We start from the raw sequence: 27,437 nt of genomic DNA, 5'->3' as shown, positions 1-27,437 counted from the left end.
TGGGAGCCGGCTGAGATACGCCAGTCTGCAACCATTACCCAAGTGACGTCTGCCGAGCCGGCCTCTCCTCCTCCTCCTCCTCCTCCTCCTCCTCCTCCTCCTCCTCCTCCTCCTCCTCCTCCTCTTCTTCTATGGCTGTGAAATTCAACAGGAGCAGGTCCTGCCTTGCCCTGGCCATCCCTCCTTCCGCGTGGGGTTTCCCTCTTACACCTGAACCTTACCCGTTCAGCCCTTGGCTTGCCTTTCCCCTTTCCTAAGGCACAATGTTGATCTGTCCTGAGAGAGGGCAAGGGGGGGTGGTGAATCCTCGAAGCCTAAGGACAAGAGGAGGGTGGGAAGAGAAGGGTCTTGAAGGGGAGGGCGACTGAAGGGCTGGCTCCCCTCTTTGGAAGAGAAGGTGGCTTCCAGCCAGCCAGATGGGCAGCCCCTCTCTAGGGTCTGAGAGCAGGGCGACCCCCCCCCTCCGGCCACACAACCCCCATGCCCTCCTCCTCTTCCTCCTCCTTTCCTGCTGCTTTCCAGGAAGTCCTGCCAAAGCAACAATGGGGGGGGGGGGGGGCTGCTGATGAGGATAAAAGGGGCTCTCCCATAATTGTATTGTCGAAGGCTTTTGTGGCCGGAATCACTGGGTTGTTGTAGGTTTTCCGAGCTGTCTGGCCATGTTCTAGAAGCATTCTCTCCTGACGTTTCGCCTGCAACTGTGGCAAGCATCCTCTGAGGTTGTGAGGTCTGCTGGAAACTAGGAACATGGGGTTTATATATTTGTGGAGCTCCCCGACCTGTCACCTCTCTCTGTCTCTCCTCTTGCCTTCCTTCAAAGGGGTTTGGGGGCGTGTACGCTCCTTGAGCCGGCTGTGATTGTGTGTGTGTGTGTGTGTGTGTGTGTGTGTGTTGGGGGGCGGGGACGGGCTCACACGCGAAATAAACAAGCCGTGAGCCTACGTGCCTGTGTGTGCAGATTGGGGGAGATCCGCCGGCGAAATCTGGGGAGGGGGCGTGAGGCAGAAAGGAGAGAAAGCCGCGCTGAACAATAGAGAGAGAGAGAGAGAGAGAAGAGGGCTGGGCACGGAGGGAGCCCCTGCTGCTGGCTGCTGCGTGGGGTGTGGATGTGCAGACGCCTTTGGGGGAGAAGAAGAGGAAGAGGAAGAGGAAGAAGGCGGCGGCGAAGAAGAAGCAGACAGTCCCCCTTCCCCAGGGCTGTCAGCGGCGAGAGACAGCCTGGCAAGGATGGGGCGCGCCAAGGCTGGCTGCTGAGGGCTCTTCCATCCCTCTTTCCCTCCCTCCTTTCCTCCTTCCTCTCCTCCTTCCTTTCCTCTTCCCCCCACACACGCCCTCCTTGCCTGCTTGTGGCGTGTGTCTCTCCTCCTCCCTCCTCCCCAACTCGCTGGATATTATTACTACTACCCACCCAGCCCTCGCCGCCGCCTCCGTTGCTGTCGCGGCTTCCTCCTCCTCCTCCTCCTCCGCCGCCTTCTCCTCCGCCTTGGCTGCTGAGCGCCCTCCTTGCTCCCTCCGGAGCCCCCCAGCCATGAACCCGGCCGCCGAGGGCTCCGCGGAGGAAGGGGCCGTGCCCGACTCGGAGGTGGACGCCTTTTTCCGGACAGGTAACCAGGAGGCAGGGGCGGGGGAGGCCTTTGTTTGGGGGGCAAGCGAGGAAGAGGCCAGGGACCCCCAGCCTCCACCGGGTCCTTATTGTCCACAAGGAAAGCCCACCTAGCCCACCTTCCTCCGCCTCCCAGGAAAACGAGGATGCCTTTTTTTTGGTGTGCTTTTGGTTTGGGATTGCTTTCGCGAATCAGGAATGGAGGAGGAGGAGGAGGAGGAGGAAGAAGGGGGGCAATGTGTGGGCTGTCAGTCAGTGGCACAAGGCGAGGCAGAAGGATGCTGCTCTGCCTCTTCTCCTCCTTCCTTGCTCTTCTCTCTGTCTGTGTGGATCTCACGGTGTTTATCGTTCTCTCTGGATGGATGGATGGATGGGTGTGTGGGTGTGTACCTATTGCACACACTTGCGCCGATGCCTTGGACTGGCTGCCAGGCTGTTGGGTCATCCTAGGGCCCTTCCACACAGGCCCTCTATCCCAGAATATCAAGGCAGAAAACCCCACAATATCTGCTTTGGACTGGGTTATCTGAGAGCCCATCAACACAGCCTTCTATCCCAGAATATTATGGCAGAAAATCCCACAATATCTGCTTTGGACTGGGTTATCTGGGGCCCTTCCACACAGCCCTCTATCCCAGAATATCAAGGCGGAAAATCCCACATTATCTGAGTGTGGATTCAGGTAACCCAGTTCAAAACAGATATTGTGGGATTTTCTTGATATCCTGGGATATAGGGCTGTGTGGAAGGGCCCTCAGTCCACACTCAGATAATGTGGGGTTTCCTTCCTTGATATTCTGGGATATAGGGCTGTGTGGAAGGTCCCCTAGAAACCTTGTGTTGTCAAAGGCTTTCATGGCTGGAATCATCGGTTTGTTGTGAGTTTTCCGGGCTGTTTGGCCATGTTCCAGAAGCATTCTCTCTTGATGTTTTCACCTGCATCTATGGCAGGCATCCTCAGAGGTTGTGAGGTCCTAGAAACCCCTTTATTTTTTGCTTTCTCCCTGGAAACCGTGTGCTCTTGGCTCACTTTTGAGACAGCCAAGCGTGGGCTTGGTTGTTTGCCAGCCGCCCCATGTGTTGCCCTACCCCCTTCCAGGTGCCTGAATCTGACCACCTCACTTTCTTCCTCCCTGGAAGTCTCCTCACTTCCAGGCATGAAAGCAAAGGGGCGGCACTGTGGTTGTGTCTGGCTTTGGTTGTCTGGGTGAGATGCTAGCTACCAAACACGCCTTTTCAGCGGATGTATAGATTGGGTCTGGTGATGGAGCCAGAGGCTTAGGTATGAGCCATCTTAGAGCAGCTGCCTGCAATATACCTTATCTTTCTGAATCCAAGATTTGTGGACCTGGAGGAGAACAATTGACAGCCATAATCAATTATGGTGAAATTGTGGAGTTTGTCTTTGAACCCCTGCCCTTCTTACTTTAGTTGTACCCAGTCTGTGCTTTTAGTGGGTGGTGTGCTTGTAAATACATCAACATTTCCTCTCTCTCTCTTTACGCCTCTTACTGTACTCTATATTCTTTTGATGGCCCTTGGTCAAACCCAAACATAAACCTTTCCTTGCCTCATGCTAGAATCAGAAGACTTTGTTACTGTTTATGTATGACTGTGTTTATGTGAATATGTGATTTTATTTATTTATTGTGTCAAAAGCGAGTTGAGGGTACAGTTACAATGCATTTTAAAACACTTTTTTTTTTAAAAAAACGTGGCATTATGCTAAATGTCATTTGACTGGAAACTGGCCACTTGGAGTGCCTCTGGTGTCACTGTGAGAAGGTCCTCCATTGTGCATGTAGCAGGGCTCAGACTGCATTGTAGTAGGTGGTCTGTGATTTGCTCTCTTTCGCACTCACATGCCGTGGACTCCACTTTGTAGCCACATTTCTTAAGGTTAGCTCTGCACCTCATGGAGCCAGAGTGCAGCCTATTCAGTGCCTTCCACATCGCCCCATCTTCTGTGTGCCCAAGAGGGTGTTTCTCATCCAATCTCTGCCACTGACTGAGGTGCTAGATTTTAGGCTGCCACTTTTGGACCCTTGCTTGCTGAGGTGTTCCTGCAAGTATCTTAGTAAGCTGTTTCTTGATTTAAGCCATTGGCATACTGGCTGATATTTGAACAGAGGATGGGCCAGAGATGTCACTGCCTTGGTCCTTTCATTATTGGCTGCTACTTCCCGATTGATGTCTGATGGTGCAATACCAGCAAAACAGTATAATTTCTCCAGTGGTGTGAGTGTGGTCATCCTGTGATAGTGCGGCATGCCTTATTAAGAGCCACATCCACTATTTTAACGTAGTGCAATCTATTCCACACTGAGCATGTATTTTCAGCAGGAGAGTAGCAAAGCACAAGGGCAGATGTCTTCACTATGTCTGGTTGTGATCCCCAGGTTGTGCCAGGCAGCTTTCATATGATATTATTTCTAGCACCCACTTTTGCTTGTTATTCAAGCAGTGCCTCTTGTATGTCAGAGCATGGTATAGAGTGATTCCTATGTATTTTGGTATGCTGCAATGCTCCAGTGGGATTCCTTCCTAGGTAATTCTCAGAGCTTGAGATGCTTGTCTGAATATGTGATGTAACGATTGAACTAGTATGGACTTTCTTTGAAAGCTATGATCTTTGTTGCTCTGCCATTTTGGAACATAATCTCTGGAAAGCCAACCCAAAGTACACACAAAGATGTAGTTCAGACTCAAAGTGTTTGCTATCTGGCTTCCAAGTAGAGTGCCAACATATAGTAAACATCTGAATACAAGGAAGTAGTACAGGTGGAGGCATAATTGTTAAGCACCCATGATTGGAAGATGGGCCCTTATGTTTCCTCTTAAATAATTTCTTAGCTCTGAAGAAAATATGAGAAAATGTCCTCTCCCCACAGTTCCATTAGCAGACTTTTCATTGGGGTGGGGGTGGGGGCGGGGGCTTTACAGCCAAGCCGGTGGAGCCTTAATTAAAGATTGTGAAGGATTAAATGCTCTCTTTGGATGGAGGCTTGACCCTGCTTTTTGCTCCTACGGCTGCTTTGCTTTTCCAGCTGCCTTTTCCTCTTGCTTCATTTCATTTCTCATCATCAGTCACATGGAGTGTTCCTCCAGCCACAGCAGAACAATCACATCATCACCCACAGTTTTCAAGAAGTTTCTTGCTGCAGATCTATGACAGGCCCCCTGGCTGCCCTCCACGGAAGGCTGCACCCCATTTATGTGAATATGCTTTGATCTTGGAGGATAAGTCTAATAAGGTCTGACTGCATGTGTATCTCATGAGCCACATGGTGCTGGTGGATATTTGCCTGTTGATACCTTAACAGGGCTACAAGGAAAGCAATTACAGATTTTGCATGGCTTTCTGACGTGACAGCGCCCTTGGGGCCGTGGAAGAGTTAAGGAGACTTTATGAACCATTTTCTCTAGGGCCGACACGTCTACCATGACTTTACAAGACCCATCAACTGTTGCATTGTATCAAAAGCTTAGACTTGAGCTTTAAAAAGTTTTAATAATTATTCAATGATACTAAAAATAATATTCTAATCAGATATTTCCTTTTTCTGATTGCTCTGCCAAAAAGCTGTACCAAAATAATCTTGATTGTAATCCTGTTTAGGTGTCCTGTGGATTTCCTGAATGTTTTCTTGGCATTCAGATCCTTTCAAGGAAGTAGCAAGTTTCAGAGGCTTCTGTTGTACCCTTATGCATGCTGTTAAGTGAAAAAAAAACTGCACAAGAATTATTATTAAGTCATAGACACAAAAAGTACCGTCTGTGTGCAGAGATAAGTTATGTCAGCCTTGTAACTTAATACAAATAGTGCTGATCAGTGGAGAGATTGAGAAAGCACGAGTGAGTGTGCCGTGGGGGAGAGCACTCGACTTTTGGCAGTGGGCCCAAGCTTGGCAAAACCAAATAACTCTTATTGGAAAAATCCATTTATCCAGGGAGGCTCCTTGTTCTATTTGTCTCTTTGCTTTGTGTATGCTTGCATTGAGAGTGCTTAAAGTTGCTGTTGTCAGTGTTAATGGATGCCAGAAATGGGGGCAGGGGAAAGAGAGCTGTCAACAGAGCATTCAAGGAAGAAAGTCTAATAGAGAGAGCATTCATAAACAACCACACGCCTTGGTTTTATCCTGAAATAATAATAAATAAAAGTTTCACTGTTGTAACAAAGAGAAAGGACTGGAGATCACGAGCCTGTAGCACCATACTTGGATCATGAATCCTTGAGCTCTGTGTGTCGCAAGTCAGCTAACCTCTACATGCTCAGCCACAATCACCATTCTCCAGTTCCAAGTCTGGGGTCTAGAAGGGCATGTGGCAGCCCTCTATGGATACCCCAGTATTTCTCTGCACTTTTTGAAATGAGATCATGCCTTTGTGAATTTCTCAATGGAAGACTTCAAGAAACTCAAGGGAGTTCACAGTGTTGACTGACGTTTCTGGTTTCTCTTTCATAGTTACAATGCCCAAACATTCTCCTTGAGGCAGAAGAGGGCTGGGTGTGTTGGCAGGTACTTTTAGGAACACTACAACCAGGCCCGTAGCCAGGATTTCGTTTCGGGGGGGGGGGGGGGCTAAAAAATTTTCAGGGGGGGTTTCGGGGGGGGGGCTGAGTCTGAGTGAAAGAGGGTCTAGCCTAGCAAACCTTTTGTATCATTACCCCAATACCCCCATACATATGGGATATATTGAGAATGGTGATCAAATCATGATATTAATAAACATAACAGTTTAAATAATGCACCAGTAAGGCCTTTTCGCGAACCACCATGAGAATTTTGGGGGGGGCTGAAGCCCCCCGAGCCCCCCCCCCCCTGGCTACATGCCTGACTACAACACCCTTACTTGCTGTGGAATTTGGGACTTTTAGCAGTAAGGCCAACTCCAGCTAGAAATTACACACTTTTGAGGCCTTGGAGGTTCTCACCTCTGCATTGCCTGCTTTCTTCCCTTCTTCAAGATCAGTTTCTAGGACAGTGGTTCTCAACCTGTGGGTCCCCAAGTTTTTTGGCCTACAACTCCCAGAAATCCCAACTAGTTTACCAGCTGTTAGGATTTCTAGGAGTTGAAGGCCAAAACATCTGGGGACCCACAGGTTGAGAACCACTATTCTAGGACTTGGGGCAGAGCAAGAAAGAGGTGACAAAAGGTTTTAGTACCAAGGAGGCCTACTCTCTGCCCATCACACTTGCTTGTTAGTCCATTTTCCCCCTTACACCACTTGTTGCATATAGGCTGTGTAATAAAGTTGGTACCATTCTGGAACAAAGGCTTCCTGATTTGTGGGGTGCATTGACTCAAGTATTCTAATACTGGATATAAAATGTTGTAATTGCTCATATATCTGACACATGGCGATGTGTAATACTGCAGTGCGAAATCTGTGTGCTTCTTACAAATTGAAAACATTTCCTTTTTCCTTTTGAGAAAACATGGGTACCCTACTTGGAAAAAACATTTGATAGAAGATAGACTTGACATGTCTAGCTTGTAATGCTGATGCATGGATATTCTTACATACTGTCATATTGGCCACGCTCCTCTACCTTAACCACTGACAGAAACAAAAGTACATTTTATATCTGCATATTTGATGGCAACCCCATAAATCAAAAGAACTGATTGATGAAAGTAGAAATGTACTTTCTAGGCAGGTGGTTACTTGATGTGGTGTCTTGTCAGCTGGCTTTGTAAATATTGTGGTTTCAGAGTAACCAACCAGAGCTTCATTTAGAAAAAGGTATTCAGATAAACTGGTCCAAAACCATTTATCGTGTAACAGGCCAGAAGCAGCATCTTAAATGGATTACTAATTGAAGTGAGCACAATTGACAAAATACGAGTGATCTAAATAGTTTAGATGGGAAACTATTTTTTGGCCTTACCGTAAAAATATTTTTAGGTGAGCCCTTTGATGGGCTGTATATCTTCAGTCTGTCTAGGACTACTTACCAATGTATGTTGGGCTCTCCCACTGCATCCAATATGATTACATTCTTTTTTTCTCTTTCTCATATACATATATGTATGTGTGTGCAAACATACAGCAGCACTAGCAAGCCAACTGTTGGCCTCCTGCAGGTCATAACCTCCTCATGAGCTAGATGTCCAATGTCTCATTTCTACTGCTGTCCTGGTGGCTACATTTTGTGCTAATTGAGTTTTCAAACTATTTTAAAGCAGTCCCATAGAGAAAGTATTACAGTAAAAAACCTGTAAGGAACTGAAGTTAGGTTTGCTTTCTTTAATTGTCCTATGTCCTGTGTCTGGAGAACAATGAAATAGAAAGCAAAGCAAGCAGATCATTGAGTCAGCTGGTAAAAGGCCACCACTTCCACCAACTCTGCCTGCAATTGGGGGAGAACAGCCCCACACAGAATAGATTTCAAACCTTATCCCAGTTTGATGGATTTTCGGTCCCAGTACCCATTGAGATAAAATCCAGTATTTTTGTCCTTACAGAGATCAGACCATCTTTCTGGCTGCAGCTCAAGAGTTTCCACCAATTCCTCAGAATTGGCTGATTAAAAAGAAGTATAGCCATGTGCCCTCTGCACGCTGATGGCATTTTAATCCAAACCTCTGGATGACCTCTCTTAGCAGTTTCATGTAGATATTTAAAAACATACGGGACAAACTAACTCCTTCAACACCACAAAGACCTAATGCCAAGAAATGAAAGAGGAGTCTCACAGTAGTACCTTCTGGACACATCTATTTCCCCACCTCACAGCCAAAAACATCAGAGACAATGTCGAATTATGTATTCAGTGCCTTATCAAATAAAGTGGTCCAGAAAGACAGGAGCCATAGGAATTTACAGCAGACGCCTGTCTCCTACTACAAGTCACCTGCCAGGCTGATAGAGGGTGCTTCCATGAGTAACTTTTTAATGTGGAGTTACTTTCCCTCTTTAATGGCAGAAAGCTAAAGGTTTCCTCTTGACATTAAGTCTAGTTGAGTCCGGGTGATGCTCATCTCCATTTCTAAGCTGAGGAGCCATTGTCTGTAAACACTTCTTAGGCCATGTGTCTGACATGACTGCATGGAGTGCCATTACCTTTCTGCCAAGGTGGTACCTATTGATCTACTCACATTTACATGTTTTCAAACTGCTAGGTTGGCAGAAGCTGGGGCTAACAACAAGAGCTCACCTTGCTCCACGGATTTGAACCGCCAACCATTTGGTCAGCAAGTTCTGCAGCTCCGTGGTTTAACCTGCTGTGCTGCCACAGCCCCTTTTATGGCAAGCCATCCATAAAATTCTGTGCACAGATTGATTACATGAAAGAGCCTTTCAGGAATTACCCCAAAAATAATTTTCATCCCAGAAGTTGGCAGGAAGCTGAATTGAAACAGATCCAAATAATCAGTATCATTTATAGCTGAGACACTTTTTCCAATACCTTGCTAAATAATATACTTGATTATTGGTCAGTAATTGCTCATGGTGTCACACCAAAAAAATCTGAGTCAGTGTGTACATGGGACAATGCTGGAACGGAGAGTCATCACCAACATGGGGAGTTATTTTGGGCACGAGGTTAAGCGAACCTTGTGCCCCAACGTTGTTTTTCATATGGGCTTTCTGCATTGATTTCTCAGAAGGGACACTGCAACAGCCATTTTTATTAGGATCCAACTTGGACTTTACCCAAGTTACATAGTCACATCACCTGCATCTGATGTATTCAACTTGGACTCAGAACCTTGAAAATATGGTACTATTTTATTACTGATTTATCATCCCTCACAGTTGATCATAGGAATTTTCAACTGGGGATGCAGGAACCTCTTGAGTGTAAAGCATGTACTTTCCCATTGAACTAGACTCCTTCCCCTAATTGATGTACAAGGCAACTATGTAATTCCTCCAAATCAATGGAAACGTAAATAATAATTAGGAAGCAGTTCTGGCCATTCTCTGCTTTGTTGCTCACAAGAGTCTTGTGTATCCTCTAACCAGTACGTCTCTCTTTTGTGTTTACCAGAAACCAGAGAAAGGTCTGCCAGACTTGCTATTTAGTGTGTGCTATTTTTCCATGGTGCAACATTAGCAAGTCTCACTGTTTTCAGAAATCCTCCTCTCCAGCATTTGTGGGAGTGAGTGTCTGTTTTTAGACTTACTTGCTTTTAGCATGTTTGATCAGAGCTCTGCAGACCATAAAAATATCCAGACCTTCTGCACTTTCAACAAAAAAGAACAGGGTGATAGAAATAGTTGTGTTGTTCTTGGAAATTTTACATGTGGCAATGTAAAAATTTGTTGTTTGTTGTTCTTATTACTATTGATTATTTATATATTTATATGATTTATATCCTACCTTTCTCAAGGTGGCTGAAGATGTTTGGGTTTTTCTGGATGTTGCATGAACAATAAATAGAGTGTACATTCAGCATGGATATTAATCTAGGTTGGCTATGTAGTGAACTGGACTATATTCCCTGATCAGATCACAGTTGTTAAGTTTGCAATATTGAGAGACAAATCCATTTTTGAATTATATGAGCTACATTGGCAAAGGGTTCTGTCATAACAAAGATCACACATTGTCCCTCGCCGGTCTATTTAAATGAGGCATACGAATGACATCACTGTCCTGGTGTTGGACTAAAAACTCTATGACACCTAGCCAGCATAGATTGTGGTGGACAATTCTGGAAGTTGCCGTTCAAAAACATATGGAGTATTCCACACCAAACTTGATGTATAGATCCTGAATGTTTGATTTAGCCTTCTTATCCACTACCAAGTTGGACCTCAACACATTCTACCCTCATGGCAATATCTCAGTAATGTGGATAACACGATCCTTTTCTTTCCTTTTCTTTTCTTACAAAGTGGATTGTATATACAGTGTTCCCTCACTTTTCCACAGGTGTTCCGTTCCAAGACCACCTGTGATAAGTGAAAATCCACAAAGTAGGGACGCTTCAACCACTCGAGTGGGTGGAGTGTCCCCACTTCGCGGCAGCCTCCTCCTCCTCGCCACCTCCACTGCTCCCCACTTTGAAGGCCCCTTCCTTGCCAGACTGGGCACCCAAGGGGCCTCCGAGGTGGGGAACGGTGGAGGTGGCGAGGAGGAGGAGGCCGCCACTGAAGAGGACCTTGGTGGTGGCTTCCTCCTCACCACCACCTCTGCTGCTCCTCACCTCAGAGACCCCTTGGGCGCCCAGCCTAGCAAGAAAGGAGCGGGGAGCAGCAGAGGTGGCAAGGAGGAGGAGGCTGCTGCCAAGGCCCTCTTTGGCAGCAGCCTCCTTCTCCTTGCTGCCTCTGCTGCTCCCCGCCTTGGAGGCCCCTTGCTCGCAAGGCTGGGTGCCCAAGGGGCCTCTGAAGCGGGGAGCAGCAGAGGCAGAGAGGAGGAGGAGGCTGCCGTGAAGTAGGGATGCTCTGCCCATTTGGCGGTGGCCTCCTCCTCGCCACCTCCGCTGCTCCCCAACTCGGAGGCCCCTTAGGCGCCCAGCCTGGTGAGGAAGGGGCAGGGAGCAGCTATAGTGTTCCCTCTATATAGTGTTCCCTCTCACTCCCCACAAAACAGCGAGTCCGCAATAAGTGAACCGTGAAGTAGTGATGCAACACTGTACTCAAGTATAAGTCAATCTTGTGCATAAGTGGAGAGCGGTTTGGTGGCCTAAACTGCGGATTTTGATATGACCCATAGAGAAGTTGAGGGTCATTCCATGAAGAGAGGAAAGCACCAATGCAGTCTCAGGATGCCAGATGCTTCTGGCTGCAATTGCCTTTTCTCTCTAGCATTCAAAAGTAGAGGATGGTTAGCAGGCCCATAGCCAGGATTTCGTTTCGGGGGGGGGGGGGGGGAGCTGAACTTTTTTCAGGGGGGGTTTCGGGGGGGGGTGAGTTTCAGGGGGGGGGGCTGAGTCTGAGTGAAAGAGGGTCTAGCCTAGCAAACCTTTTGTATCATTATCCCAATACCCCCATGCATATGGGCTATATTGAGTATGGTAATCAGATCATGATATGAATAAACATAACAGTTTAAATAATGTACAAGTAAGGCCTTTTCGCGAACCACCATGAGAATTTCGGGGAGGGGGGCTGAAGCCCCCCCGAGGCCCCCCCCCCCCCGGCTACATGCCTGATGGTTAGTATTTCTTTTACGTTCTCATGGGTTGGTGTAAGCTCTTGCCTTTTGCACTCTACTCAGAGAATGGGATGGTTCCTTCTTTGATAAGAGTTAAATATAGTGTTTATATTGACCAATAGAAAAGTCCAACCAGTTTTTTTGGCCTGATTCTTTAAACTGACATTTCTAAACCTATACATTAATATATAGGGTACTTATCTATACAGGTAGGCTTAAAAAATTAAATCATAGCAGGTGGCTTGTGTTTTGCTGATTGACCACTTCAAAGAGTACATTTTTATATTAATGTGTTTTTTGTTTACACACCATATGGTTTTGGGACACAGGTGATGTGAAATTTTGTGTAAATAAGAATACATAAGTTCCATTCCTTTTTTATATGGGTTATTTAAATTTTGTTATTTTCCAGACTACTTGGATAATAGAGCTATACTGTATGTAGTTTCTCATTTGCACCACAGAGTCTAAATAACTTTGTTGACTATAACAAAAGGAAGTTATGTTTATATTAAGAAAAGAATGGGGAGAGGGCTTCTAGGAGTTCTTTCCACTTCAATAAAAGATCTGTAGGATATTTTCTACACAGACTTTCAAGAATATCTTAATTACATCCTGGTGAAAACAGACAAAATGATCTTTTGTCTGATTTAAATATTTATAAAGTTGAAGTGACAAAAATACAATAAAAATTCAATATGACAGGGAGAGCAGTTATTTGTTCTGTCTATACGGATGGGGAGGTAGCTTTATTTATCAAATTAGTGTTACACTGTTGAAATTGAATATGGGTTATATTTTATAGAAAATTGGGTATTTTCACTATATAGGGGTAAATGCACATTATTCTCCCTTTTAAAAAAAAGCAATGAGTTATTCTCTTTGGGAGTTCTTGGTACATTCCACCAGTATGTCAGTCTTCTGTTAATTCTTCATTTGTGTACAAGTGTCTGACATTTCTATTACTAAATAAATTGGAAATGAATGACTGGGAGTGGGCAAGTTGTTTGATCAATAGATAATCTTGAAAATTATGTGTATAAAGTGGAGTTCCTTGAGGCAGAAGAGCTATACGGCTCTTAATAGGACATAGACATTGATTTAATCTGCTTCTAGTGGACAGCATTTTTCATGATGCCTTTACTTCTGTCCTTCTAAACTTGATAACTGATCGGGTCAACATTCATAATGCACATTATTCAGTGAGGCAGAGGTCTGGAGTTGTTTGTCATATTTTGACAAGGAATCCTGTGCTGAATGTAAGACTGTGACAATTTTGTCCTGCTACAGGATGGAAGCTGCATACTGATAAATTTTGCTAAAGGATTCTGATTGTCTATTCCTGTCATTTGGGTATAATAATCTTAACTATTTTTGTGCAAGATGAATGAAAGACCATGGGGATCAGTTTCTGACTGTAAGTGTACAATAGGAAGCTGGTTATATTTATTATTATTATTATTTACTGTATTTATACCCCGCTCTTCTCAACCCTGAAGGGGACTCAGAGCGGTTTACAGATTATGGCAACATTCAATGCCAGTCATGGGCAAGAAATACAGCCATCCCTCTACATATCCAGATTTAACTTATATATTTTATTATTTTAGATTTTAGTAATATGTTCTCTCTAGAAATCTCTAATCCTCCAGAATGACTGTGGTCAACTTCACTCATCATAGAGTCACCCTCAAAGACCTATACATTCCTTGAGAGTGTTCTCTCAGGTTAAAAAAATAGCAGTTTTATGTGTATTCTCCCCATTTTGGCAGGGGCTCTGCATCCCACAAAAAGTGGGGGGCTACTGTACAATTGGCTTGTTTGTTTAGCTGTGCCTCATATTCAGTATGAATCTGCCGATTAATAAATTGTCTCCCTGAAAGCTTCCCAGGTGAACACTCCTTAGATGGCATTATTCTGGTTAGTAGATGTGTATACAAAGCACAATGTGGATAATGTGTTCTTACAGTTTGGGTTCTGGGATCCTATAAAAGCAGGGTTCCACATGGCATGTACATCTGTGTATGTATATTGTCTTTGCAGAAAACGTATCCAGGCAAATTGTCTGTTGCATGGGTCTCTGCATAAACCACAATCTATGTTCAAGAGCACATTTGTTCAAGTGCTGTAAATGACTGTTTGTCACAAATGTTTGTTCACTTGAACACCATATGAATGTTTTCATGTTGTCTTCCTTCCTCTTTGTCTTCCTCCAAATTCCATGGATATTTCATCTTAGATGATCTTAAAGTAGATATTTTAGAATTTTGCGCTATTTGAAATCCACGGATAACTTGAAGTGTGAAGTCATCACCCCCTGCCGGTCTCTGTGGCAATGCAGCCTGCCACTCCTCCTCCCCATACCCTCCCTCCCTCTGCCCTCCTCTTCCTCCCTCCCTCCCTCCCTTCCTCCTCAGGCCATGCCACTAAGGGAGATTTTATTTTTTTCTTTTAATTATTATTATTTTAATTTATTCCCGGCATACTAGACGATCCCCGACTTTTCATAAGATTTTCCAGGCTTAAAAGGTTGTCTAGTACACTGGAAAATATGGTATTTGAAAGGAAGTAAAAATAAGAAGATTAGAGTAAATTCTGTGACACATCCAAGGCACGCCACTGCCCAGGGCTGCTGGAAGTCACTGTCCAGAGGTGCTTCCTTGGGCCCAAGCAAACCCAGTGGCCTTTGGAGGGGGTGACCGGCGAGGGTGGAGGAGGTCCTTGAAAGGAGAGCAGCAGGGGCTGCAGGGGCATAGTGTTGGAAGAGGCGTAGTCTTAAATGGCAAATATATCCCCAACTCTGTATTTTATCTTTAAAAGTTGGGGGTCGTCTTATACCCCCTGTCACCTTGTATGCTGGAAAATATGGTATATATGATGTTTTGTTAGGAACCAAAACTGTAAATTCAAATTGCACTCTAGGTAAATTTTGACCGTTGCCGTTCTAATGAGAAACAACACCACATGGATCGTCAAGGAATAAATGGCATATTCCTATTGGAATGCACTTCCTTTTTGCCCCAGACAGCATGGCTAGTGTTCAGGGAGGATGGGAGTTATCGTTCAACAATATCTGGAAGGCTAAGGGTTCCTCACTCCTGCTCTGAAACACAAGTACTGAGTAGCAGGTTTCCATGGATGTTAGCATAAGTCACATATTTGAGAGTGGCTAATGGATGTTTTTGCCCCCTGTAGGATTTTGAAGAGGGAATGGATTATAAAACTGGCTTTGAGTTAATTAAAGCAAATAATCCTACCCTTTTTACAGGTAAGGGCCAAAGGAATTCTTCTTCTTTAGACAAGTGTGCTTGGACTTGTTGCAGGCACGAAAGAATGGTCGTGGAGTTTTCTGTTGCTTCAGCTGCTAAGACCTACAGTTCCAATGAAGTTTTAATATGGATAAGAAACTGATTTTATTGAAGTACTGCAACACATTCATGTAGAATAACTATTAATATTTATGAATATATTAAAGGAAAAGTACCTGCAAAGAGTTTTGGGCTTTTAAAACCCAAATTTGCTTGTAATTTATTACTCAAGACATCAGCATGACTGAGAGTCAGGTGAGAGGCGTTTATACTCATGTTTTTATTTTAATAGAGATCCTATGTTTAATATCATGGTGAATAAACTATTCCCATTTTTATACTATGGAACACAAATGCAGGACTAAATTGTATGGAAAGGCCTCTTAAAAATAGAGATTGAAGGCACTCAAGTACAGGAGCGGAAGAGTGTACAGATATGTAAAGGCTGAAATATTAAATTTAAGGACCTGTGGCTTTGTGTTGGCCCAACAAGAGCATAAACTGAACTGTAAATTTGCCTGAAAGAAATGCGCACTGGCCATTCAAATTTTTTTTGAATCCACAGAATATATCCATCCTTAAAGTAAACATCTCAGGATTAATATAAGTCTATTCCTTATATAAGCTTGAATTTCCAACAAAATAATAAAGACATCCTTGGGCCTTTCCCAATGTATAAAAGAAACAAAAGGCGAATTTGGCTGGGTATGGTTTAGGGGCTAACTACAGAATATGTACAGCTAAACACAACTTCAGTGTATGGAGTTACTGGCAGAGATCCTGAGTCCTGGAGTGTCCTGTGGCTCTCCTGCTGTTTTAATCAGGACTGGCAGCCTATATGCGGACAGCAGCACCAACAAAGAACAATGGTGTCTGATTCTTATTTGTCAGCTTGGACAAAGGCTCTGCTGATAGGTTGTGGTGGAAGGGAGAACACATCTTTTGTGTGATGATAGCAGCATGGCAGATGGCTAATTGGACATGATAAACCACTGGGGCAACTGAGAATTGGGATGAGAGGCGAGAGAAAAATGGAGGTCTGTGGGGATTATCAACTCCTGCTTTGACATGTTAAAGAAAAGGAGGAAGTTCTCTGTCAAAGAGGTTGACATTAACTTTTGTGTGTGTGGTTGTTTTTGGTTGGCCATATGTCACCTAGAAAGGAGTGGGGTGAGGAATTACCCATTGAGCTATTTACTAAGCCTAGCTAAAGTAAAAGCTATTTCATTATCAGTGAACAAATCATATTACTGGATGAAAAGGTAAGGGAACGCAGAGTCCCCAGAGATCCCATTTCAGCACTTAATAAAATTAGAAAATCATTGTCTTGCCCAAGAAATGTCTCAAAGTGGGTACAGCATAAGTAGAAAATGGGGGGAAAGGAAATGGTTGCACTATTTCAGTGGGACTTGTAATGAGATGTGTGTCAGTAACATGGGCATTTGATCAGAGTGCAAAAAAAGTTTTTAAAAGTGGTGAAACCAAGGAAGAATTGATGAGGTCTGTTCATGTAGAGTTTATTTATTTATTTATTTAAAACATTTATATTTTGCCCTTCTCACCCTGCAGGGGACTCAGGGTGGAGCACAACATAATTAAGATCCCTACTGATCTTAATTCAGTAGGGAGGGCTTTGGAATGCCCTCCCTACTGAATTAAGATCAGCCACCTCGCTAATGGCATTTAGGAAAAAACTAAAAACCTGGATGTTTGAGCAAGTCTTCAATTGACCCTCGTCGTGATGTTTTATTCTGACCATGGATTAGCAATCAAGACAACGAATTGGATGACGATTTTAATTATGAGATGTCCCGATCTGTATTGGTGGCCCAATACTGCGTATGTTTTTTGTATGTATTCTTAATTTTTAATTTTATATGCTTAGTAATTGTATATTTTAACATTGTATATTTTAACATGTTGTAAACCGCAATGAGTCGCCGCACAGGCTGAGATATTAGCGGTATACAAGCATACCAAATAAATAAATAATAAACATATATACGGCAAACCAGGATATAAAACCATAAATATATACAAACATTAAAATCACTTATATTCACATTAAAAGTTGTTTAAAAACCATCTCAGGACACCATTTGCTCCTCCTTATCCACTAGTTCTGCTGAGCACTGTGCTAATGTGTTGTCATGCCCTGTTATAACCTCCCATCATTTTCCACATCCTCAAGTTCTCTCTAGTATTCATTTGAGTTGTTCACCATTTTATATATGAGACATAATTTTACTATGCAATTGTATATAATTGGACCTCAGCACTCACTGATTTCAGTATTCACAGTGGGATCTGGAGCTAAATCCCAAATGATAATGATGGCCAACTGTATTTAGATATTTCCTACCTTTTGGATTTTGTGTATAGAGACAGATCTTGAGAGCAGCATTTAAACAGCCAGGACTGTTTGACTTACTAATGATTAATTTATTTGAAATAATGGACTGTCAGGATTAATCTTGAATCTGTTAAATCTAAAATCCAGAGAAATTAATGTGTCTGGATTCTTGCAACTGAGAGAGGAGTCTATGCATATATTTACAGCAGGTCTTCCTGTCTGAATTATTGTTTTCCATGAGGCAAAAGAAGCATTCTAGCAAGATGCGAATGTAATGATATATGCTTCTAACAGTGAAGAAGTTCACAGATGGTTTGTTTCAAGGACTGAAGTTCTTGGATTCATAATGTTCAAGAACAATTAAAACACTCAGTGTTTTTATATCTCTGAGATCACCTTGTGACTGTAGTTATAGATCATCTTGTGGGTGACTGCAATTAGATTCCACTATTTTATGATCTCAGCTATTGCTTGTTTAATGCTCGTTTCTCTGCTAATCTCAAAGACCTGCAATACTTTGCATGCTCTCTTCTGCTTTTCAAAGGTGGTGATATGTTGAACAGGTGGTAGCCTGCTCCAATGTACTTCCTTGAGCTTGTTCAGACTGCTGGGGAGAGATTGCTATCTTCAGCAGTGGCTGAACTAGACTGGTGAGATTACTAGGGGCTGCTGACCTCCATCTCCCCTGTTGTTCCTTCCAGCAACTTCTCATATTCACTATCGCAGCTGGCCATGACATCAAGCCTTATTTATTTTCAGACCCATTTATTTAATTCCTCTAGCACAGTGGTTCTGAACCTTCCTAATGCTGTGACCCCTTAATACAGTTCCTCCTGTTGTGGTGACCCCCCCAACCATAACATTATTTTTGTTGCTACTTCACACTATGATTTTGCTAGTTGTAGTTGCTGGGATTTATAGTTCACCTACAATCAAAAGCATTCTGCACCCCACCAACGATAGAATGGGGCCAAACTTCCCACACAGAAAATGCCATGTTTTCTGGTGATCTTTGGTGACCACTTTGACATCCCCTCATGACCCCCCCCCCGGGGTCCCGACCCCCAGGTTGAGAAATGCTGCTTTAGCACAACATTTTATATCCCTTGATTTCTTTTCCTTGTGGTTTTCTTCATTGACCAACCTTCATACCCAAGTATAGCAACATAAAACACAATGGCATGGGTGATTTAAGAGTATATCACACTTCCTTTACAGTAACCCCTTGAAACCTTAGTCTTCTGATTTCTTGACAACATCTTCCATTTTGATTAATCACCATGCCAAGGGATTTAAAGGGATTTGTTTTAATGTCATAATCCATGTCAAAGTTATGTAAATCTTGTTTTCCTAATATTCCGTTATGATCCTACTCTTTCCTTAATTTTCCTCAGCCATTATTATTTCCTCAGCCATTATTAAAACGTTTTCAGTTTCTGTGAATGATGTGCTGTTATTGCATATTTTTAATTGTTAATGTTCCTTTCTCCAGTTTTCACATTTTCTTTCTTCTGCTTCTAATCCTACTTTCATATGATATGCTCTGCACATAAATTAAATGAATAGGGTGAAATATGGCGTCTTGTCTGTCCTCCTTGCCATGTCTTTCTATTTTAAAATTGGAAACCCCTTATTCTGCCCTGATAGTGGTTTCTTGTCCAGAGTATCAAGCCAAACAAATGTCCCATTCCTTTTAGAATGAACCACAATTTCTTATTATAAAGAAAGGTTTTGATATAGCCTATGATTTTCTTCTAAAATGTTTTGGTTTTCTCCATTAGTTAAAATCTGTTTGAAATACAATCTCTAGTGTTTCTTCCTTTTCTAAACTCAGTTCTGGCCATCTGGATTTTCTTTTTTAATATACAGTAAATGTCTGAGCTGTAACATTTGAACATCACTTTGTTTGCACTGAAGATTAAAGAAATAGTTCTATAGTTACTGTAGTCTCTAGTGTCTTTTTTCTTGGGGATTAAAATGTGTAATGAATGTTTTGAGTCTGTGGGCTGTTGTTTTCTTTTGCAAATTTTTGTGAGATTTTTTACAAATTCCTTTAATTTGAAATGCATCTGTTGGTATGGAACGGGTTTCTGGTGTCTTACCATTCTGGTTTTCCTCATTCTGTTCTGAAAGTGACACTCTGATGTCTTTTAGAATGAGCCATAGGTTTTTTTTAAGTGATCTACATAATAATCAGTGGGATGTGCATACAATATGTGGAGGACTATGCAGTTATCACCCCTGGTTTACTTTATGACAGAATTGAAAGATAATGATACTCATTTAACCAGAATTTTTTAAAAAAGTCTTTACCAATGGCTACCTTGATCAGGACTGCTGAATACTGAAGTCCAGCAATACATGGTGGCCTGTGTGATTCCCATTCATGCTTCTATATACTTTTGGGGTAGGAAAATTAAGATTAAGAATAGTGATGATTTAAGTAATTCATTCTGACAAAATGCAAAGAAGGCAGACATAACAGGGACTATAATTTTTCATGGCAAGAGAATGTCATTAGTAAATAGGGAAATCTGCAGTGTATGCCAATTTTATATTTCCAGTGAACTGATAGTTACTTAACAGTGTGGCCCCCTGTGTGGTACGGTAATTGGAAACTAAGACATCTGCAGGGACGGTGTTGTATCTAATCATAATATATGTTCTGATTTACACTGATTGCTTCCTGTTCAAAGGAATATATCATAAAACTATAGCTTTGGGACTATATGCTGTTGAACTCATGGCGATTTAAGCTGCTTGTTTCAGCCCCAAAAAAGTAGAGCAGGGAGCTGAAAGAATGATGCTGATAGACTCTGTCTGAACCATTTGGATGAATTCAATCTGGAGAAGCAAGCCAGTCCTAATGGGTGTGAAATAATGATCTTAAAAGCTTCAGGGAACTGGACTGACAGTGTTTAAGTCTCCAGAAAACAGACTGCTTTGTTTGTGATAGTTCTATCCAGAAATCTAACCATTTCTATCCTGGGCAATGAATAATTCAGTCTCTGTTGCAGAACTGTGTCTGCATGGAGTCTGCTTAGTTTTCCAGATTTCTCTTTTGAACTTTTAAGAGTGAGAGTCTGTTATGGAAATAATTTTATTTCATCCCTTTCATGGGTGAACTCCTAGAATTGGGTGCTTTTAAAAGTTGATGCTGGAAATAAAAAAGAAACATGAAATAATTTTTTAAAACATTTTACTTTAAAAAAACCAAAACATTGAACTCAGTATTGCTGGTAGAAAGCCACCCCTTCTTTACTTCATGCTTCAGCTCTGTATGTTTCCCATACTATTGACAGCTGGGGAATATTTCCCACCCCATGGAGTTAAAAGTGGAGACATATTCCACACTTAACAGCTGAAACAGTTTACTTTTAGAGAGTATAATTACCCATCTTCAGAATAACCACTGCCTAAGAAATTCTGCATGAGTCAGTGACCTTGGCATGCCTCTTGATTGGACAAAGGCCATCCCGGAAGAGTGATTTTATGTACAAATATAACATAGGAAGTTATTTCAAAATATGCCAGACCATTGGTCCATCTACTACAGACACTGAATGGTAGCAGATTTTCAGGGTTTCAGGGAGGAGTCCTTCTTACATCTACTGGGAGATGCCTGGATATTGAACGCCAGGCCCTTTTCTCTGTCAAGCACAAACCCTTCCACTGAACACGATTCTTACAAACTGTTTCAGCAAATTTCTCTGAGGTTAAGGAATTATGAATCATCTTTGTAGCAGGGATAATTTTTAGTTATTGATGAAAATAATTATCTTAACTTTCTGTCCTAATGTAACCAGTTCCCCAACAGAAGTTTATCACACCCAAATCTCAATATAATTGGAAACGCCACACAGTATAAGCCATAATAAATCACTGGGTTGTTGTAGATTTTATTTGGGCTATATGGTCATGTTCTAGAGGCAGTCTCTCGTGACGTTTCGCCTGCATCTATGGCGAGCATCCTCAGAGGTTTTGACAAAGACCTTTTTATCTGTACATGCATTTGGTGACTAACTGATTAGGCAGTAACTTGTACTTTTATTGTTATTTTCAGGTTTTAAATTATTTGACATACTTCAACGCACTTTGTTTTAATCATGATATGAGCTGCTTTGAGTTCTATGTCAGGAGAAAGTTGGGGTATGAAACAAGCAAGCAAGCAGTCAGATGGGCAGCAAAGCTTTCTCTGCTTTAGAGTTGTCACCTGAAAAGTATGTTTCCCAAGACCTGCAGGGTGGCCAAAAGGGGTGGAGGTGGAAACGGACCTGGTGGCAAGCAGCACACATTGGATAACACTGTAGGTGGCCGTCAGCACTGTCAGATGAACAGATGGCTGTGTCCTATCATCTCTGTCCATCAGTTGTCTAAGTCAGGAGTTTCACCTTGGCTCATGGAAAGACTCCAGCCCAAGGGAACTTCCCTGTGGTGGTAGGAAAGCAACATTGACTATCTCTCTGTTTGAAGGTCAGTGAGCTGTTGAGCTGCTCATTCTTTGTTGAGTTCTTAATGAATCTTTTAGAGATTTTCTTTTGGCTTCAATAAGCAACAGTACCAATAAGGAATAGCACCAAAACAGGCATTTTAGTGTATGGACTTTAAATCAGTGCCCTTGAAAATCTTGTAGTTTCCAATCTTGAAATATTATTATTATATTTGTAATTGCTTGCATTTAAAACAAAATCCATGGCACTTTTAAATTGTTTTTATGTTTTTCTTATTTTGCATATGATCTTATGTAAGGAATCTAAATAGCTTAAACAAAACAGGCTCACTTCTGTGAGCATTATTTTTGAGGGCTCTCTGTAACCTGGGCATGCTATCTACACCAGTGGTTATATGTATTCATATGATCTCCTGATCCATGAACATTTTTTACTTTGATTCTGAAATTACTGTCACATATTACGCATTGTGAAAAATAGCCATTTTTTTTGCTTTGTTCAGGAATAGGATCCAGTCTGAGAGTTCTTTAAGCTTGCTAATTATTTTGTTACTTTTTGTTCACTAATTAATGGATTATCTTATCACTATACTGATTTTTTTTGTTCTAATGAACTCGCATGTTTGCACTCCCTTGGCCAATTAACTTTAAATATTTATTTTTGGTTTGGTCTTTTTCATTGCAAAATCATTGCAATGAAAAATTTAAAGTAAATTTATCTTGCAAGTTCACATTCAATAAGTAAGATGGCTAAGTGACTTAACATTTTTGGCTCATAGTAGAAAGCCTCCAGTTTTTGATGAGTACTGTACAGTTGGGTCCCTACACTGCCGGTTCAACTTTTGCAGATTTGATTAATATGTTCTCTCTAGCAATCACTAGATCCTCAATAATCAACTTCTGCCAGAGGTTGACCTAGAGTTATGCTGGATGGCCTAAGGATTCCTAGAGAGAACACTTTTCTAGGAATGCCTACATTCTCCGGAGCAATTCTATGACCAGCCTTCATAGAGATTCCTAGAACAGTGTTCTCTGAGGTAAAAGAAAAAGTTTTTTATTTATGGTTTTCCCAATTTTGGTGGTGTTCTTCACCCCTCCTCCCCATGAAAGTTGCCTACCATATATTTGGCTAATTTGTTTATAATTGTATCATATTCAGTATGAATTTACCCATTGACTAAATATCTCCCTGAAAACTTCCCAGGTGACCACTCTTCAGATGATATTATTTTGGGTAGTGATGTGTTCAAATGGCAATGAGATCTAAATCTCTCTGGAGCATTGTGGCTGTCTGAAATGGCAATGCGAGAGCAAGACGGACACAATTCATCCTTTTTCCCCTTCACTGCCAAATGGAGGGGGGGGGGGTTGGCAGTACCAGCCCATGTGTACAGCAGACTGGTTTGGATTTGAGTCAGTCCAGCAGTCCACACTTACCCCAAAGTACAGAACTGCTCCCAAGTTTCAGTGAAAATCTGGTATATTCATCAACTTCGTATGATTTGGGGTAAAACTAGGTTAACCCATTTTATTGTGTGATATGTATCAGAAGTCCCTGGACATTGTTTGGACCTCCAGGAATGACTTTTGGTACAAATCAGGGTTTGGGGCCAGTGTATACAAACCCCTAGTTTAATGGTATATAAAATGGGGCTTTTTTGTGCCGTGAAGTAACCAGGAATGGGATTCTTCATATATAATTCACAATATATTCCCTCAAAAGAAGATGATAAAAGCATGGCTTATAATTATGAATCTAATACATTTAAGTTACAATGCCTGTCTACGTGCTTTGGTAAGAATGAATATTTGCAGTGTAATTCTAAAAGAAAATCAGAACAAGAACCTAAAGTTTTCTGGAAGAGACCTTTGAAATGTTTTTGGAAATTAGAGGGGATTGAAATTGAGTAAGCATGGGGTTTTATGCTCTTGGTGGTGATCTTATTTAAAACAGACAGCTGAGAACACATTGAACTTACAAATGAGAAAGTGTTTCAAAACCACTTCAGAGGTTCTAAGTTTTCATAGAAAAAAGTGTAGTAACAGAGGCATTCCTCTTCCAACTTGTTTCTATGCGTGAGGGTCAAGCTGTGAGAATTTAATTCCCCTGGAGATATTTCAGCACAGGTCTTTGAAATCAGTGTTAATACTTTTCCTTCAATTCATGTAGCACAAAAATACCTCCAGCAGCTATACAAATACTGTACAAGCATAAAAATGGCGTTAATATACTGGCTAAAAGTTGCCTTCGGTGAGCTTTGTATTTCTCTTAGAATAAAATTTCATGAAATGAACAAACACGCCTCAAACAGCTTGGTTTCATTTCTAGTGGTGAATTGCATTATATGAAATTTAGCAAAGGAGCTTTCTGAAAATCTTTGATGCAGAGACTGTTTGATATATCCCTTCAGATGGCTAAAGCAACTACATCCATTTCCGAATAATGCCGTGACATATGATTTCTTCTTAACACCCTTGTCCTAACTTTCTCTCCAAAGGAACTGCACAAATTCTAAGAGTAAATGGGCTAAACTGAAGCTCAGTGAAACCTGTTGCTAGACAGCTACTGTTTTAGAAGTTAGATGCAGCAGTCCGAGTGCTTAAAAAGAAGAAGAAAGATCTTGTGTGTACTCTGTACTTAAAGGACATATTGTCCTCTAGGTACAGAGTAAATTGTAATTGGGTTGAATCTTAAGCAAATATATGAAGGAGAGTGTAAGATACACAACCGTGAACAGTGCAGCGATTGGTCTGTGTATACAGATTAAAGAAGATGATTGTGTGTGTTGTCATGGAGATACAGATATCTCTTTTTTTTGCTTTTCAAAAAGCACAATTTCTTTTGGAAATGTATAAATGGTCCCCTTGATTTGTGAAGCTTTGGCTTTGCAATACTCCCGACCCCACGCAAATAAATGAATCTGTGACACAAAAAGTCACCAGCCACTGTTCCTTTTCCCCAAAGTTCAAATTCCTGCAATGTGAAAGTTACCCCTTTGCGATATCTCAAAGTTAAAATGGGCTTCCTGGTATGGAGTGTGCTCCAGCTGAGTTTTAACAAACTGGCATGATTGGAGAGCATGTGGTATGTTTTTTTCAATGTATCATTCTGGCAGCTATATTAAAACCTGGGATAATGACTTATAAAGAAATCTCCTGTAGACTGCTAGACTGCAGTGCAAGTAATTCAGCTTCCTATGTCATTACTTCCTTTCTGAACAGCGAAATATGGATGTCCCTTTAATAGTAGATCATACACAACAGCCTGAAGCCTTTTTTACACTTTGGAGAGGAGAAAGAGGGAACACCATTTGCAGCTAATCTATTCTCCAAGTTTTTTTTTTTGGGAGGGGGGATTGGGTTTTATGACCTAGTTTGAACTTGATGTCAATAATTCAAGCTCGTTGGAGTAGGGATGGGTTTGTAGCTCTGAGTCTGCAGAAAATGTGATATCTTCACTATTCTGCTTCCAGATGCTTTCTGGAAGCGTGCAGTTCTAGGCATAGCCTCCACCACTGGCACAGCCTGAATAACATTCCAGCCACTGTGTCAGACTGTTTCCAACTTCATCCTGTTATTCTTCAAGTACATGAATATTAGTGGTTTTCATGCAAAATCTCTCTCCTTTTCCTGTCTTTTTGAAAAGAGCTGGCTGTGCTAGTGAAATAATTATGATCATAACTGTGGGAGATCTTTTGCTACTTACAATTGTGACTACAGACAACCCTCTATAGTTACAGATTCTTTATCTATGGATTCAAACAGCCATGTTTAAAATATTAAGCAAATTGAAATTAGGTCCATGATTTTGAAACACCCTGCATATAATGGGACTTGGGCATCTATGGGCCCACTATTTTCTTTTAATTTTATTCTCTTTTAAATAGTGTTCTTAATCCATCACAATGGTTGAGATGAAATGGGATGAGCAACAGATTAAATTCTGAATTGCACTATTTGAGACATCTCCTGATTGTGCCCAAAACAGCCCAAAGCTGAATCTACGAGAGGGCTAGACTCTTCACTGTTCAGTGTTTCTGTCCCACTTTGGCTCTTTTAGAGACACACACACTCCTCTTAATCCAAAGCAAAACTGGGAGGTGAAGTCAAATCGAGTAAAACCCAGTCATTTCGCAGGCATACACACATCTCTTACCTTTGCTTCATGGCAAAGGGACTCTACTTCACACTCTGTTGTTGGGAGAAACGCTGCTGTGGGTGGAAGGAAAACAGTCATCCATGAGTGTCCTATCATTTTGCATTTCCACTAGAGAATCATTTGCAACTTTCCACACTGTCTTTTAACTTTGTAGTGGCTTTATCCTTCGTCTTCAACATGAATTATGCCTAAGGCAGAAACTTGGAGGTGGTGGTGGGTTTTCTACATCAATTTGCCTCTACTGCTCAAAACAAGTTGAGAAGGGGTATTTATTTACTTACTTTATTTGTATCTCACTCTCTTCCTCATAGGAACTTAAGCTGCTCACCTGACAAAGTAGTATCCCTGCTTCAGGCCCTGAAAGAGTCTGAAAGACACCTGCCCATGTGTTCCTTTAAAACTTGGGTGATTACATATATGGTTGTGATCTGACATGACCTGACAAGGATGTTAAAGGCTGAAGTGCTGGTTGTAGCAGGATATATAGAGAAGTGGAGCTCAGTCTCAGGATGCATTTCTGGAGTGAAATATCATGTCCTATTATCTGAGCAACATAATCTGCTGCTCCTTCTAGCTATAGTGAGAAATAAACTAATCGTACAGTCAGTCAGTCAGTAGCCTTTATTTCGATCAACAAACTGTCAGCTAAGAATGAGGCCCTATTCTATTAGAGGCAGTTACTAAACTTACTCAGGAACAACCAAAAGCAGGAGGAGTTGACACAGTCGTAACAATTTCAGGTGCAATCACAGAAAGAAACATTAAAAATTGATTTGTAGCAAGGCAAAACTGTCTTAGAGCTAGACAGCACAGAACTTGAAGAAGTTTCTACAAAATTTCCACTGAGGCCACTGGACCATGGTAGCTGTGCAAATCTGGAAGTTCTAATCTAGCCTTAATTTCTTATCCATACACAGAGGCACTATCTTTTACTGATTTCAGCTGTAAATAACTGAGAGAATAGACTACATAATTTTCAGATGCAACTCCAGGTCAAATGCACCAGTATTTTGCCATTGGGAAATGACATATCTAAACACTAGTGATCTGCTACAGATTGGTAAGGCACAAGATAAAATGGAGGATTACCTTCCTCTCTCCCTCTAACACACCTGGGCGGAGACCCTAATAGGATGGAAAGTTGTAATCCTTTGTTACTTACTGTATTTGCAATAAAGATCAGAGAGCCCTATGTCTACAGTTTGGCTTAGGTCAAGCAAAAGATTCCGTTGGTGTAAATGAAGAGGGGATGGCAAAATGATCAATGTGACCCATGCCACCCATTCCCAAATCAGATAAGAACACTACACCTGCTTTTTAAAAAGCCAATCATATAATTGTTAATGGTGGGATTAGAATGTTGTCATGCTTTGCCTGTAGTTTCTGGTTTAAAATGTAGGAACATAAGCATTCATTCCCTTAAAAAAACTTAGTTAATTAGCGAGTCTTCAA

General features: G+C 41.8%; 1 protein-coding gene across 8 annotated transcripts in view; it reads left to right on the top strand.

The window, feature by feature from the left end:
* The first annotated feature begins 909 nt into the window (after positions 1 to 909).
* The window catches only part of KALRN (kalirin RhoGEF kinase), a 607,994-nt gene continuing 581,466 nt past the window's right edge, over positions 910 to 27,437 (top strand). For 6 of the 8 annotated variants that reach the window (XM_067473328.1, XM_067473327.1, XM_060774943.2 and 3 more), the window contains exon 1: positions 910 to 1,604. In XM_067473328.1, coding sequence (XP_067329429.1) covers positions 1,529 to 1,604 — 76 coding nt within the window. In that variant the 5' untranslated portion in view covers positions 910 to 1,528. The remainder of the gene's footprint in view (positions 1,605 to 27,437) is intronic. The other 2 variants (XM_060774960.2, XM_060774978.2) reach the window with 2 other exon arrangements.

This window comes from Anolis sagrei, chromosome 1 (genome assembly GCF_037176765.1).
Source record: "Anolis sagrei isolate rAnoSag1 chromosome 1, rAnoSag1.mat, whole genome shotgun sequence".
Lineage (NCBI taxonomy): Eukaryota > Metazoa > Chordata > Lepidosauria > Squamata > Dactyloidae > Anolis > Anolis sagrei.
This window is presented reverse-complemented; position numbering and strand designations above follow the sequence as displayed.